This window comes from Alternaria infectoria, assembly GCF_024043175.1.
Source record: "Alternaria infectoria strain BMP 0036 chromosome Unknown scaffold_17, whole genome shotgun sequence".
Lineage (NCBI taxonomy): Eukaryota > Fungi > Ascomycota > Dothideomycetes > Pleosporales > Pleosporaceae > Alternaria > Alternaria infectoria.
In genome coordinates, this window is record NW_026250706.1 from 295,977 (window position 1) to 311,306 (window position 15,330).

The 15,330-nt window shown below is 50.1% G+C and overlaps 8 protein-coding genes across 8 annotated transcripts; 3 read left to right on the forward strand and 5 right to left on the reverse strand.

The window, feature by feature from the left end:
• Nucleotides 1-693: 693 nt before the first annotated feature.
• J4E92_008538 (uncharacterized protein) lies at nt 694-2,049 on the forward strand (the record flags this gene model as incomplete). The annotated part of the gene is made up of 3 exons (XM_051499889.1): nt 694-1,365; nt 1,444-1,622; nt 1,686-2,049. 3 exons carry the CDS (start codon nt 694-696, stop codon nt 2,047-2,049), a joined length of 1,215 nt encoding a protein of 404 aa, XP_051349902.1.
• Nucleotides 2,050-2,415: 366 nt separating this feature from the next.
• Nucleotides 2,416-3,022, reverse strand: SMD1 (mRNA splicing protein smd1; the record flags this gene model as incomplete). The annotated part of the gene is made up of 3 exons (XM_051499890.1): nt 2,416-2,747; nt 2,908-2,957; nt 3,009-3,022. 3 exons carry the CDS (start codon nt 3,020-3,022, stop codon nt 2,416-2,418), a joined length of 396 nt encoding a protein of 131 aa, XP_051349903.1.
• Nucleotides 3,023-3,361: 339 nt separating this feature from the next.
• J4E92_008540 (uncharacterized protein) lies at nt 3,362-5,155 on the reverse strand (the record flags this gene model as incomplete). The annotated part of the gene is made up of 2 exons (XM_051499891.1): nt 3,362-5,096; nt 5,151-5,155. 2 exons carry the CDS (start codon nt 5,153-5,155, stop codon nt 3,362-3,364), a joined length of 1,740 nt encoding a protein of 579 aa, XP_051349904.1.
• Nucleotides 5,156-6,235: 1,080 nt separating this feature from the next.
• J4E92_008541 (uncharacterized protein) lies at nt 6,236-6,759 on the forward strand (the record flags this gene model as incomplete). Its single annotated transcript, XM_051499892.1, has 2 exons — nt 6,236-6,559; nt 6,622-6,759. 2 exons carry the CDS (start codon nt 6,236-6,238, stop codon nt 6,757-6,759), a joined length of 462 nt encoding a protein of 153 aa, XP_051349905.1.
• Nucleotides 6,760-7,128: 369 nt separating this feature from the next.
• Nucleotides 7,129-7,782, forward strand: J4E92_008542 (uncharacterized protein; the record flags this gene model as incomplete). The annotated part of the gene is made up of 1 exon (XM_051499893.1): nt 7,129-7,782. One exon carries the CDS (start codon nt 7,129-7,131, stop codon nt 7,780-7,782), a length of 654 nt encoding a protein of 217 aa, XP_051349906.1.
• Nucleotides 7,783-8,146: 364 nt separating this feature from the next.
• Nucleotides 8,147-8,995, reverse strand: J4E92_008543 (uncharacterized protein; the record flags this gene model as incomplete). The annotated part of the gene is made up of 1 exon (XM_051499894.1): nt 8,147-8,995. The coding sequence occupies one exon, from the start codon at nt 8,993-8,995 to the stop codon at nt 8,147-8,149; it is 849 nt and encodes a 282-aa protein (XP_051349907.1).
• Nucleotides 8,996-10,980: 1,985 nt separating this feature from the next.
• Nucleotides 10,981-12,601, reverse strand: J4E92_008544 (uncharacterized protein; the record flags this gene model as incomplete). The annotated part of the gene is made up of 2 exons (XM_051499895.1): nt 10,981-12,452; nt 12,502-12,601. The coding sequence occupies 2 exons, from the start codon at nt 12,599-12,601 to the stop codon at nt 10,981-10,983; spliced, it is 1,572 nt and encodes a 523-aa protein (XP_051349908.1).
• Nucleotides 12,602-13,280: 679 nt separating this feature from the next.
• On the reverse strand, nt 13,281-14,180 carry J4E92_008545 (uncharacterized protein; the record flags this gene model as incomplete). The annotated part of the gene is made up of 1 exon (XM_051499896.1): nt 13,281-14,180. The coding sequence occupies one exon, from the start codon at nt 14,178-14,180 to the stop codon at nt 13,281-13,283; it is 900 nt and encodes a 299-aa protein (XP_051349909.1).
• Between the last annotated feature and the right edge of the window lie 1,150 nt (nt 14,181-15,330).

Consider the following 15,330-nt stretch of genomic DNA (forward strand, 5'->3'; position numbering starts at 1 on the left):
GTATGATGGCGATCGATCGGTACGGCGTTCTTGTCTTGGGCATGTGTGCGGAATCGGGGCGCGCGGCGTCCTCGGTCTTACTCCGCATGGGTTTTGATATCGATTTCCCGGGCTTTTCTGCCCTGTAGCATTTAGAGGCGTTTGGAGCGACTAAGTGGGGTAAAGGTCCTCCATTCGTCCACTTCGCGTCTTGTTTATCCCGACGTACATATATCAGCCAACCCTTGTAACAATCTTATCAGCTCATAAAATCACGACCCTTGCCCACTGCCGATTTCTGATCAACAGTGATGAGCAGCGATCCGAATGCAAAAAGCCAAGAAAGGATTACGTTTGAGACATGGGAGGTAGGAGCGGGGCTTGCGTCAACTTGGGCCTGGGATGCCGTGCGAGCACGCCATTTGGGGCTAAATGATCGCAAACAACAACATGGATTCAGATATGATGCGATAACATTGGAATGAGGGGATGAGGGGGAGACAAGGCTTAGGAAGGCAGGGATCGTTGGAAATAAAAGTATATATAGACAAATTAATCTTGCTTTTACGTGTTTTCAACGGCTTTTGTGTAACACTCTTGATCACATCCATTCGAGGAATTGAAGAGACACACATACCCAGCTCTTCGTAATTCCACTTATCCTTTTCAAGACCGAGCTCCTGCCGTCCAATTGGCTCGAGAACCTTCACCAGAATGGCGCCAGCACTCACTTCTCCCTCGCCTAGTGCACCACACACACTCTCCGACCCAACCACTACAACCACAAAGAAAGCCCCCAAATCCATCTTCCCAGATGGAATACGCACATCAGGCCAACACGAGCCCATCTACTCCCTCTTACAACCGTACTCTGCCTTCCCCAAAGAAATAACCGGCCCAACAGCATGGAGCAAAACAGATTACGCATCCAACCCAGAACGCTGGACGCACATCTTCTCCGCCGACGAAGTGCGCGAGATGAGCGAAGCAGCAGATGCCTTCATCGCCTCTGGAACACCTCTGACAGGCATCACCAAAGATCTATTCCCACTACCCAACTTCTCCAAGTTCCTTGAGCCGTTGCGGAAAGAATTGATCGATGGAAAGGGATTCATTCTCTTTAAAGGTATGCCTGTTGAGCAGTGGGGAAACCAGAAATCTGCTGTTGCGTACATGGGTCTCGGAACGTATCTGGGTTACTTTGTGAGCCAGAATAGTCGGGGTCATGTACTTGGGCATGTGAAGGATCTGGGTGAAGATGCCACGGCGATTGATAAAGTGCGGATTTACCGGACGAATGCCAGGCAGTTCTTCCATGCCGATGATTCGGATCTGGTGGGGCTGTTATGTGTGGCTAAGGCGTTGGAGGGTGGGGAGTCTGATCTTGTAAGTCATGTTGCGATTTCCCGAGTTCGCAAGACATCTCCAGAAGTATGCGGTTTTGCTAACTGGTTGCGTGTACAGGTCAGTAGCCATGAAGTGTGGAATGATCTTCAGAAATACCACCCTGATGTTGCCGAATTGCTCACCCAACCTGTCTGGTACTTTGACCGCAAAGGCGAGACAAGCGTGGGACAGAAGGAATGGATCAAAACCGCCGTGTTCTACCTCGAGACGGGAGAGAATCCAAGGGTCTACAGCAAGTAAGCAAGCGCCTGAGGAACCATGAAGTCCTCAGAATTTCAGACTGACAGAACCGTCGACAGATTCGACCCCTACTTTGTCCGTTCCTTGACCCGTTTCTCGGACGCAGGTCTCATCCCCGCTCTTTCCGACGCCCAAGAGCGCGCCATTACCATTCTCGAGGAGACATGCCAAAAGCATGCGCTGCACATGATTCTGGACGTGGGCGATATCCAGTTCCTGTCCAACAACCATATATTCCACGCCAGAACAGCGTACAAAGATTATGCGCCACCGGCGCCAAGGAGGCACTTGATGAGGTTGTGGCTGAGTACGCCGGAGGGAGAGGGTGGATGGAAATTGCCGTTCCATGACAGTAACGAGAAGAAGAGGGGTGGGATTCAGGTCAACGATACGGCACCCGTTGCACCGTATGATGCGGAGTAGTCGGTTATCGCGGGCGATTCGTATCTAGTTTTTGTAAGTAGCCTGCGAACGTTTGTATAGCAAAGAAAATCGGAGATTCGCAAAAGACCGTAAAGTGTTGCGATTCAATGTGGTATCATTCTTCTCTCGAGGCGCGACCTTTGCACCAACCCTTGTGTTTGACCGCCACACATGTTGGACTGTTCCTGTACGTGCAGCTGATCCAACAATGATCCTACTGCGCGTCAAACTTTGGTGTCGTGTGCAGTAATCCATAATCTCAATCTTCCAAATTTCATAGCGCAATTCCCTGCCCTCTTGCGACGCCGTGATGCGCATCTGCGGGTGATCTTCTTGGCCTTCAATCTCTGTTGTCTTTTTCTGCACCTAGAAACCCCGTCCGCGTCCCCTGCCACCGCCGCCTCTTCCGCGACCACCTCCACCACGTCCACGGCCTCCTCCGCGGCCACCGCCCCTTGCACCACGGTCACCACCGCCGACCTCTTTCCTTGCCTTGTTCTTGGGCTTGGGCGCGTCGTCGATGAGAAGTGTGTCGAGCGGTAATGAATCGGGGAGGATGATGTAACGGATTGTGGAACCGCGGACGGTCATTGTGTCGAGGGCTACGGTGTCGCGAGACTTGGGCGTGTACTTGACGGCTCTGAGCGCGACATTCATGAGCGGTGAGACGGAGGTGATTGTGCCGTTTACGATAGTGCCTGCGCTCCTGTCAGATCATGTTTCCAGGAAGTAGCTGAAGGTTTCGATGTAAAAGCGTGCTTGCGCAACCATAAGAAGACGCGCTCGCAACAGAGCTGCTGTCGCCAGACAACAACGCGATGAGAGTAGAAAACAGAAGGAAGCATGGGCTTTACTGACCATTCTTGAGCTCGACTGTGACCGTCTCATTCTGGCACTTCATAAGAAACCTGCGCGAAGCCGTTAGTTGCAAGTCTCGCAGAAGTTGAGGGCTAGCCTACCTGACGAGCTTCATGACTGCTGCTTTTCGACCTGGGCAGTAGTATAACTCGGAGTAGTTGTATGGGTATTATGCTATCGGCGATTGGATATGGTATAGCTGCTGCGGCGCGAAGATACTCGCGGGGAAGCTCCGACTAGGAAATTGCGATCGAGCTTCAGGCTGCACGGACCAAGGTTAATCCGTGACCGAAGTCACGTGCTCTGAAATTCACGCCCTCAAGATCAACATCAACATCACGACCTTGTACTACACAAGTTTTAAGATGAGTTTCGACTCAAAGCATGTGGCCTCATATCTCCTCTGAATTACGTACGCTAATTATAGTATACATACCGAACATACAATGGCACGTTACTCATTCCTTCCTTCAATAAAAGAGTAAGTGCCCCAAGGTCCCTCAGCCGATCCTTGGCCACCCTTGCGCTGCTTGCTTTTACTTTCGTGCTTGGTACGGGCTTCTGAAGTAGGCCGTGTAATCTTCAACGACCGGTCTGCTTTTATCTGCCGAACTTTTGGCGACCCGCCTGCCCTGCGAGAAGAGCTTATGCTGTCTGGTGTATAGAAGATCTGCTCAGATTGTGCCTCTTGTTGAGCAGTAACCGGAGCTGCGTGCAGAGCTTGTTGCATCTCATCACTCGAGGATTGATATGTAGGCGCTGCGGGTTCGTACTGTATCGGTCTGTGTGTGATGTCGAAGCTGTACGTCTCCTTCAAGTACCTGGCGATGGCATGGTTCTCTTCCTCAGTGCCACTGCCGTAGTAACTCTTCAGCTCCTTTGCTACGAGCGTGTCCAGAATAACGCCTCGGTTCAGCGGTTTCTCACCCGCCTGCTTAGAAGGATTGTTGCTCGGTAGCGCAACTGTGGCATCCCAGCGCAGGCCCATAGCGGCAAGTCTGTCTCTGCCTGACCATCCTGTAGCGCGCAGTGGGGTCTTCTGAACAAAGCTTCTGACGCGCTCCTCAAGGTCTTCCCAGCTAACTTGCTGAACAAACCAAGGTCGCAGCATCTCTTCAACGGCGCCAGAAAACCCACTGAACGATTTGTTCGAATAGTACAGATGCTGGATCTTGCCCATAAGAAAGCCCACGTCCATTCCCGTGATGGTAGGATTTACGCCGACTCGGCGCAAAAGCTCATGCCAGTCTTGGAAGATGTGCTTTCGAAGGCCCACTTCAGAGTCGACCTGTAGGGCTTTAATAAAGCGGCATAGAACTACACGAGCTTCTACTTGTGTCACCTCGCCAGCGATGTCGATGACTGAAGTATCGAATAGTTGAGGATGGGTCTGGGTGAGTAAGCGCGCTCGTGCTTTTTTGAAATATACAGCCGCTAATTTGCGTTCACTGATGGCTTCCATGGCCGCGTCTAGGGGCATTTTCAACGCAGCCTCGTATTTCATGTTCCGAAGATAACCTCGTAGGTGGAACTCAAGCTGTTCCACTTTTATGATATCCTCGATACCGCCACTGACATGTCCTCGGCGGGGGTCGAAAGGTGGTGCTAAGTTTGCTGCTCGTAGAGGCTCCATGATGTCGCTTGGTAGGAGATCTCTGCTACTAGGGTTGACGCCCAAGCTGTATAGGAGAGTGCGGTAATGTTGAGACAGAAAGCGCGCATCCAACGCAACGAGCCTTTTCGCTCGATCGACAATCTGTGTCCTCATTGCCGGCGTCAATGGCCCGTAGAAGTCACTCAAGACTTGTCGTCCTTCCGCTTCGGCACGCAAGCGCGCAGGGAGACCCATTTCTTTTCGGCACTCCGCGACAAGAATCTCTAGATCAATTCCGAAATTCCCTGTAGCGTACGGTAAACTCGATTCGATGTTCCTAAAGGTCTCGGCAGATGGCTTTTCGTAAAAGGCAGGGTTGTCTTTGATGAGGGTCTTGATTTTCCTCATGTAGTCCTGTCTTTCTTCTTCTCCGGGAAACAAAGGATAATCCCATACCGAGAAAACCCCTTCACCGGCTGCGGATTGTGTGGATCTTGTAGGAGTGTAGAGCTTTTCGCCCGCAGGGTTACGGTATTCACCATTGATATACATGATGCTTGGATCCTTGGAAGCCCTTTGCTCTATGCTGTTGATTCTGGCGACAAGGATAACATGATCTGCGATGGGAAATTCATGGGTGACCTTGCACTCCATCGCAGCCAACACCTGTTCCCCCAATACCTGCGGCGCAAGAGAAGGCATATCACTAGGGTTATAATGATGCCTGGGCTTATCGAGCTTAGGCTGATAGAGTCTAAGTTCCTTTGATCGCAGATTGTAGGCATCCGGATGGTTCCCTCTACAAAATAGATCGACGACTTTCGCACCGCCTCTGTCAGCGGAGGGGTAATGAACGCGAAAAAGGCCATTGGCTGCCCGGATAGCGTCTAAGGTCTTGGACGGTTGTTTGATGTTGAAGGAAATCGTAGGCGGATCGAGTGTGACGGTGCTAAGTGAAGAAACGGCAACGCCCATGGGAACGTGTTCTTGAGTATCGGGGTCGATACTTTTGACCGTGAGGACTGCGACCGAGCTCGGAACGTTACGCATCACTCTGCGTACCGAGTTCTTGAGTCGCTCTTCCCCCAGCTCCGCCTCAGAGAGCTCAAAGGCAGCATCTTGCTCTTCCACGGGCTCCTGCGTGTTTGCTATATCCTTCGATACACTTTCTGCCGGTCGTAATATGTGTACCCCTCCTCTTCCTGTTACCTTTGAATTCTCCTCCCCAGCTCCTATCGCTTCTTCCTCGTGCGATTGCGACGGGGAGTGACTTTGTTGTTGCAGCAGACGAGTCGTATTATAGTAGCGTGGGGCGCAGATGCCGTTGCAGGGATGTGTATCGCGACGAGGGTATTGAGAGGCAACTGCACATGGTCTTGACCGTTCTAAGAGGATATTTAGTATATATGTATCAATGCGCACTAAGGCACTAACGAGTGTGTTGATTCCATCTGTAGAAGGCTGCGAAAAAGCGCGAAGCCGGGCGCTGCGAGAGCGCCATGTTCAGATTAAAATCGTCCGGCTTGACCACATGCGCCGAGGAGCAGGAGCGCGCTATGTTTCGAGAAGACGCGACTGTTGGAGGGCAATTCGGTGCGAATGACAAAGTGCGCGGGTTGAAGATGCCAATGTTAGATCGGCCAAGGCTGACCTCCGCCTCTTCGCCGCAACTTTCCTCGCCAACTTCAACAGTCGACCCCAGCACAAGTCACTATGGCGTCTCCAATACCCTCAATGAGCGCACTGCGCGTCCTCCGACAATCGATACAGCCTCAAGTACGCCAGACGAACCAAGTACGACACGCGACGCTTCTCCGCCGACCCAAGCGACCCTACACCTTCACCCAACTCGTGACCCTCTCTGACGGCAGCTCCTTCACCCTACGAACCACAAACCCACAGCCCGTATACAAGAGCGCAAAGGACCAACGGAACTCTCCGCTGTGGAACCCGAGTTCACACAAACTGCTGAATGTCGAGGAGGATGAGGCTGGAAAATTGGCGGCTTTCAGAACAAAGTTCGGACGAGGATGGGATGCGGAGACTGATGCCGAGAAGGTACGTCACGAGAAGGAGGCTGAGAGAATATACTACGAGTGTTTTGGCTAACTCATGGACAGGGGAAGCAGACGGAAGACCATCTTCTCGATCTTATCAGTAGTCAGGGCAAGCCGCCAGGAAAACCGACCGATGCTACCAAGACACCACCTGCGAAAGCGCCTGCATCGACGCCTGCGAAACCAGCCGCGAAGAAATGAGGAATTTGTATACAAGACAACGAATGCCACAATACCATGGCACCATTGTGCAGCACGTTGCAAATGTGGATGGGGTTTCATTGCAGGGTTCGACGACAGGCGCACACTATTACAGTCATGCAATCCTTTCTGTTCCGCTAGTAAACAGTCAGAGTGCCTCGTGAGTTGTGTTGGTGTCACACAATGGGAAGACTCGTGCCCAGATGCGCCCATGTACCGCTCCACACTCCTCGCTCGACTCATACAGTCAAGTATCTTCAAAACCCACCCACCAACGAACAATGACTTACACACAAAACCTTCTTTCTTCACTCTCTCAATTGAAGTTCATATCTCAGTGATCGATTCTATTGAACACCGCACATCATCATGGCAAAGTCCAGCCACAGCAAGATAGTCTGTGCTACGCCTCACAACGACGCCCAGCGAAAAGTTACAAAGCCTCCAATAAAGGGCAAGGCGGCCCTGAAACCAACAAGCAATCGGCATATGAAGGGCTGGGTACATGAGGAGGATTCTCCCAACTTATCTAACATCATCATCGGTGACCCCAAGGACCCCAAGAACATCATCCATGGCAAAAGGACGCGGAATGGCTCTCACATGAGCGAGTCACAGCTAGGCAAAGCTACAAGTCCGATCACTCTACCAGACGACGACAATATATCAATTCAGACAGCAAACGCCCATGCAGCGTCTCCCACGGCGTCCCCCAAACACAAAGACAGAATATCTACTAGATCTCTCGAGGAGGCGGCGCCCGACACGGAAAGCGATAACGGGCCACTAGCGCATACCGAAGAGTACAATACAGAAGACAAGGTCTCAGCTGCAAAACTCCACAGTAGCATTCTGGCCCTCCTCAACCATTCTTTTCAGGTCACCGACGATGTGTTGGCATATATGCAACATGTTTTAGGTCATGAGGTACACGCACAGGAGCTACAACGCGACGTGGACGAGGTATTGACTGAGCGGGGGAAGAAGAAGAAGAGCAGTAAGAATGTCAGGTTTGCGGCCTGAGCTGAGGCTGTGGTGGTTTCATTGGGTAATCATGACTGGTAGACATGATGAAGGTGCATATGTTGATCAAGGTCTTTACGTGTTATGGAGTTAATACTCTTATGGTCTTGTGGATGTTTCACTGGCTAGTAATACAATTCTCGGGTCTTTGCGCTACCAGTATTGCAATCCATGATGTATCATTTTTGAATTCCAAGAGCTCGATGACATTCCTAGTACATCAAGTGCGACTATATACACGTGCCGGTTCAACACCCGCCCACAAAATCCAGACAAGAGGTATAAAACGCAAACGTCAAAACACAAATAGCCATGACATCCAAAGCATCCAGGCAAGCTTGCCACTAGCGACATACGCCAAAGATCAAACCACACCATCCCCAATGACCCTCCGCTCATGACCGACCCACTCGTCCCCCTCACTCCTCACACTCCCCGTCCGCTCCCTCCCCTCCTCATCGATCTCCACTTCCCTCGTATGGATAGTCTGCACCCTGATATTGTTCAACTCGACCTCGTCCCCGAACTCTTCTCGTGTGGGTGTGCGGTACATGCCGCGACTCGGGGCGCGGAATTTGCTAGGCGGCGACGAGGATTTGCACTCCGTTGTGACGCTGGAAAGCACTAAACGAGGTGATGTCTGCGGACGGTTGTTGTGATGTGGATTGTGTGTGTTGATTGAGCAAGGGAAAACGTTGAGGCTGGGTCTTCGGGAGTTTGCGCCGCTGTTGGTTCTGCTGCTGCTGATGCTGATGCTGTTGCCGCCGGTCGGCGACACGTCGGCCATGCCCTTGATGGTGATGATTTCACTGCGCAGCTTTTCTTCTGTGTTGTCTCCGTACATCAACTTGCTTTGCCGTCTTTGGTGTGATGTTGTACCGTGTCTTGAGCCAATGTTTTCGCCTCCCGTACCGCTCGTTGCGTCGGTAGTCATCATCGTCTTGTCTTTGGATGTGACCCAATGTAGAACCAGTGAACAGAACAGAATGTCGGCGTTGCAGCAGATGAAGCAGATCCAGGCTGGTTCACCTTGCAGTATCATGAGGACGGTCAGGTTGACGACGGACGTGGTGAGGGTGGCGAGGGAGCCCATGAGCGAGCGCTTGGCTATCCGACGGAGTGTAGGGTTTGTGTTGTTTTGATACGAGTAGAGACTGCGGAGGGGAACAACGAAGAGAGCAGTCAGGCAAATCTGGAGTTCGGTCAGTTTCATTTGTGTCGGAAAGAACCAGGGTAGGAAAATGGGAGATGTACGTTCACAACGACCTCGAAAATGATCAAGGGTAGCATGGCAATCCTCTGCATGCCAATAATGCATACGCCCTCGTCATCGATGTAGCTTATTCGGCTACGATGCGTCAGTACTCGATCTTCTTTCTCGATGCAAGGGTGGGAATTTGCGGCTTACTAGACGAAATTCAAGACAACCAAGACGGTATACGGCACTTTAGCATCATCAGCGCGGGTTCTCTGGACCTGTTGGTCGCAACGTACGTAGCATGAATAGGCAGTTGAAAAGCCACAGCTTAGTCTTCAAGCGAGGCTTTTGACTCCCCCGAACGACATACTAAATCCGATCAGTGACTGCTCGAACAAGAGAAAAAGGAGGAGCCTTGTACTCACAGCTTTCTCAACAAGGAAATAGTATGTCAGGATCTTCGTCGTCATGTAACATAGCAAACCTGTGCAAGAATCAGTTTCCGGTTCATGAAATCCGGTATCGTAGACTTACACAAGAAGACCCCGCTTTCACAGGCCTGCGGCGAGGAATTGATGCCAACCCCGTGAAGCATAATTGCTGTGGCAAAAACGAACAACGCCGAGTCGCAATATATAATGATGATTACTGATTCATTCCGTTAGGATGATGCGCATTAAAAGCCCCGAGAGCGTGCATTGCGTTGCACATACATATTGTGGCCAAAGGCAGCGCCATCCATTTCGTGATGGACTGAGTTCGTCGCACTGTCACATCTTGTTAGCATTCTCACTCTTTTGAAGAAGTACTAGAAGTTGAAAACATACTTATACAAACAGTGAGTGCACCAAAAGTAATGATCTCCAGCATGACACTGATTATCTGTCCCACTCGCGGCACCAGCGCGTTGGCAAGAGCATGACCTGCCATGGTCTCGGTGTCGTGTCGTATCTTTGGACTCGCCAGAAAAGGTTGTCGCACGTCCAAGTGACGAGGTATGAGGAAAGAGAGAAAGAAGTAAAGGTAGAATATTACAGATGATGAAATCAGAAAGAATGGCCACGATCAACCTCACGAATCCAGCTCTGGGTACTACAGCGAGAAGTAGGAAATCCCATGTGCAATTGACCCTTTACCGCAGAATCCGCACCCAAGTGCGTCGGGGCTGGAAAGTGCGCCATCGAACCTTGTACCCATAGTCCTGGCTAGCCAGGCCTCTGATCCTGTTGGGGCCAAGAGACTGTCGTACTTCGTATGCACAACGGTCAGTGCTGGGTTCGGAAGTTTGATGACTGCGACGGAAGCACGTCCGGGGGATCGCCTTTCGCTTCCTAGGGGTAGAACAGCACGCCTGACGCCAACGCCACTCGTAGGCCAGAAAGTCAGACTGCGGGTGAAGTCTTAGCTTCCTTGACTCATTTACATCCGAGCACAATATAAGTCTGATTGGATGGCTCGCTGTTAGCCTAGTGGGCTCATGAACATAATGAAGGGGAAGAGTGCATTAACGTGAATTGCATCTAGTACTTTGCGAGATATCGATGTGATCAAGCAAGACGTGCATGTCAAGGGAGGAATTCTCGAAAACCATTTATCCAGGGCCAGTACTCCACGCCGGGCTAAACAAGACGGCGGGTCCTCGCTAATCTCACGTGGTTGACGTAGCTTCGAGATCTCGAATTCCTTAGCGTCCCAGATGTTCCACAACGGTATCCAAGCCGATTGGACTGGAATGATCGTGCCATCTCAAATCAGTGTCGAAGAATCCCCCCAAGGATGTCAAACGTGGCTAGACTGAAGAGTAGCTTCGCCAAATGCAGAGCAAGAGACTAATGCCGCTCTTCCGAATACCAACAAGCCTGAAGCGTAGCGTCTGTGCTGCTACCTCGCCGAAGTGACCGCTTAATCAGTAATGGGGGCAGACTCGCGTAGCAATGTTCATGCAAGTCTTTTAAAGTTCAAACCACGTGGCTTGCCATAGTGCTCGGAAGACGCAATCCTCATAGCTCCTGTTGATACAGCTCTTCGTCGGTGCCATCTTTCCGAGCGTTCGCATAACTGTCATCAACGCCCTGGGCAACCCATTCATCCCTGATCAGTCTAGCAACGTTTTTCCCACTCAATGCACTCGTCTCCATGGTGCTGATAAAGCTCTCGATTCCGCTGGTATACCACAGTCCGTCGTCTAGCTTGATCTCCTCAAATGTTATGCGTGGGTATTCCCGTGGGTATGAGTACCATAGTTTGTGGTGTATCCAGCTCACCGTGCCATTCACGTCCCCGTGTTCGGCTTCCTCGTTCGAGACATGTTGGCCAAGGACGCGCGAGAGGAAGGTGGCGTTCACACGGGCGGGTGAGAAGATCTTGTAGATGTATTCCAACCGAAGCGGGGAAGATCCTGGGTTAATACCAGCATCGGATATGGATATGCTGAAGAAATTGGGCGACCCGACACCATCCACCGGGACCTCAGACGGGGGTAGCGTGGTAAGAACGTATTGCGGTACGGGTGTCTCAGGCCCAAGGTTGAAAGCTTCTTGGTCCAATCGGAAAGGCGACGCGAATAGTGTAGTGTACAGTTTCGCATAGGGGATCTCATCGGGAATGTGCTGTGGCGCAGGTTCGATAACAAGATCCGAATACTGAAGAGGGGATGCGAGGATGACATCGTCGAAGACCGATGTGTGGCCGGTACTTGTGGTAACTTCATAGCTGCCATCGTGCTGCTTCGAGATCTGGGCGATAGAAGTGTTGAGGTGGACATTGGCGCGAGAGGTTTTCAGCATGTGCGCAAAGATCTGCCAGTTGCCTCCTTCAATCTGCATTGCTCCATTTGTTGCCATGCAAACCATTGTCTCCAATCCGTGAATATAAGGCAAGTTCGAGGCGTAGTTGACCCGAGTGCTGGCCTGGATAATCTCTCTGGAGAACGCTTCCCCGATTCCATTCGTCCTGAGGTACTGTTCCCCTGTCACTCCAGTGGCTTCCAACAAGCCCACACGCTCGACGGCGTCACTCAAGCTCTTCCATGGAAACACCGGCTCATCATACATCTCGAAGAATTTGCCCACGGCACTCTTCATCAGCCTGTTGGTCCAGAGCGGCGCAGCGCCATATCTCCACAGCAGCTTCGCCTTGTCCCACCAAGTATCACCTGCTTTCGTCACTACAACGAATTCTTGTCCATTCCAGATGCCCAGATCAGGCATTTCCATTTGCGCTGCGAGATCTCGTGCTCCAGCAGTGGACAAGTTAAATTCCTCCTTGGCTTTCACCATTATTCGATTGCTCTGTACAAAGATGCTGCCGCCCAGCTCTACGGATATCGTCGGATCGTTCCATGGGTTCACAGTCGTTGTGCGGCCGCCGACGTAGTCGTTGCGTTCGAAGACGGTGATGTTTGTGGGGATGCCTGCTTCGGCGGCATATTGCGCGAGATGGTACGCAGCGGATGAGCCACCTGCACCTGCACCTTCTTGGAGTCAGCATTTGCGATGGATCTTCTGGGGATATGGATTCACCTATGATTGCTACCTGCTTTACGTGGTGAGCCGGATCATTGGGTGTGAGCGCAAGTGCAGAAGGTAGCACCGAGGCAAGGCGCAACCACCGCGTCATCATGTTTACTCCTTCAAAAAGGCTGTGCCGCTTATATGTATGTTTTGGATCAAGTGTGAGGAATGAAGAAGCGTCGTCAGGTTCAAGTGATGTCGCAGGTCATGGTGGTGCGAAGGACGAAGGTTGGTATGGAAGGGCGCGGCAACGGTGATGATGGTGACGCGGCATGGATCAGCCAGCGGCAGCTACGAATAAGCATCTGAATAGAACATCGTACCTGTGCAACAGGAGGATGTGGGTAAGGGAACATTCACAAGTGATTATCCGTCGCGAATTCGTGTATTCAGTCTTATTCAGTAAATGCGACAGATGAGGACCGGACGACGCGCAGGGGTTCGCGTTGACACGTGCTTGAGCTCGATAGGCACACTCCCGAGGTCGATCTTTAAGGCCGCGCTGTGCCCATAGTCATGTTGCGGCCAATTCAATCAGCAAAACGGTAAGAGGTAATCGAGAGTGGATTTCTTAACGCTATAGGTGAACAAAACGCCCGAAAAATGATGCTAACCGTATAGTAAACCGAAAGGATTCCTTGTTACGCCGTACTCCAAACGTGCCGCTAATTCAACGTGTACTTGCCCATGGCTCGTATCATAAGTATCGTGAGATGGTCATTATCCATGTTTGGGCTTACCCACCTTGTTACACTTCTCCGGAATTACGATTACTTCCCCTCGACAGTTCATACAGCAAACTTGACCGTCCGCTTTGTGGTCTCGATCTTGTTGACAGGCATAACTTCCCGTTCAACTATCACTTCCCGCGAAGGCGTGTCTCGCAAACCCCTTCGCCGTCTCTCACTACGTTTCGCTCTCGCCTCGCGAGTCTCACGTAGTTTCCATTCGGTCAACTGTTGTCGCCGCTTCTGCGACCTCGCATAGGCTAATGCTGGTGTAGGCTTGAAGCCAATCCCGTTGAGTCCAGTACCGTCATCATCTGGGTCAGTCGAAGGATCGACCAAGTGTCCCGTGATCTCGCTATCTCGCCACGTGAGAGCCGACATTGAGGGCGACGGCGATCTAGCCCGAGGGCGGGGTTGCGAAGAAGAGGGGTTTTGCGCGCGCGACTTCTGCTTTGCAGCTGCATTCGACTGCAGGGTCGTGGATATAGGCGATGAGACGAAGCTGGTGTGTTGGGCAAAAGAAGCGATATCTGGCAACAAGCGGGGTTGCGACGCCTGAGGGGTCTCTGGTATCACCCGAGAGAGGTCCAGCTCAGTCGTCACAGCGACAGTATCCAAGTCCTCCCCGTTTGTATAGCTGCTGAAACTCTCGCGGATGGTATATGTATCTGATGCAGTTCCGCTGTCTACCCTCATGGCATCGAGCTTCGGCTTCTTGCGTATCACATCGTCGGTTGGCGTGAGCGGGGACATGGGTATTGCCGCGAGTGCAGCGAGGTTCATACCTCGCAGCTGATCTGCGACTACATTTCGTGGGCTATCGGGACCTGATGAGGGCGCGGGACTGCCTCGTGGCGGTGCTGATGCGGGACGCAGGGCGAGGGCCGTGTTGAGCAGCGGGACAGGCGGGGGTTGATCGCGCTTGCGCTTCGGGGATGGGTTCGCCAGTTGCGTAGGCATGTCGCCGGTGAGCAGGGTGCCAGAATTACATCGGGGACTGCAGGTAAAGGATGTTGGTGGAGTCTACAACGGTATTGTTGTTGTGTGGAAGAGCAACAGCAAGCAAATCGCACATGATCGCCGGTTACGCGAATGTGGGGCAGACGCACTGGCCCGCTGTAGGGCTGAAAGACACCCTGGCGCGCACCACTGCACGCACATGTGCGTTGCGGTCCGACTCTTGTAGGCTCGCGCTCAAATTTAAAGTCTTATTACAAGAGACTTTAGGTATATACGTTAGTAAGTTAGTAAGTTAATAATAGTAGTTTACTAGAGCTATTTATTAGAATAGTTATCTCTATATTTAACTATAGTAGCTAAGATAACTCTATAATAAATACATAATAAGTCTTATAATAGCTTATACTACAGAACTAGAGTTAAAGCTTAAAGTACTTATAAAAGAGCGCCTTCTACTATTCTCTTCTTTTCTTTATTATAATTATAAGTAATTAAAACTTTTAAAACTCTCTTTATAATTAATAGTAAATTTAGTATTTTATTATTTTTTTAGTAGAAATAAATATACTTAGCTTTCTAAATTCTAACTAATTACTTTAAAGTAAACTTCTAAGCTATACTAATACTTTAATAAAAGCTATTTCTAATATTAAAGCTATTAGTAAATAAATATATAAGTACTTTAAGCTTATAAGTAGAGTAAAAATAAATATACTACTATTATAGAACTTTAGTAATAGTATATAATTTATTTAGGTATATAAGTGTATACTAATATTTACTATAGCTCTAAGCTAAACTTATTAAGTAAATAAGATTTACGCACTTAAGGCCTTACTTAAGAAGCTAAACTTAAAGCTATAGCTTATAAATTATAAAAAGTTAATTCTAGAAAACTTATATAAATATAAGAAAGAGATAATAAATTAGATAGTTACTAGCTTTAGCTTATAGTACGCGTAAAAGTAGAACTAGTAGAAATAGTAGTAATAGAGCTTTATAATAAAATTAGGTTAGTAGCTTTTATAGTACTTTTCTATTTAAGTAGGTAGTAGCGTTATAAAATTATAGAATAGAAAAAACTACTTCTAGACTAGTGCCTTAGCAAATAGGACATAGATTACATTAATATATTAAGGCGGTCCAACTC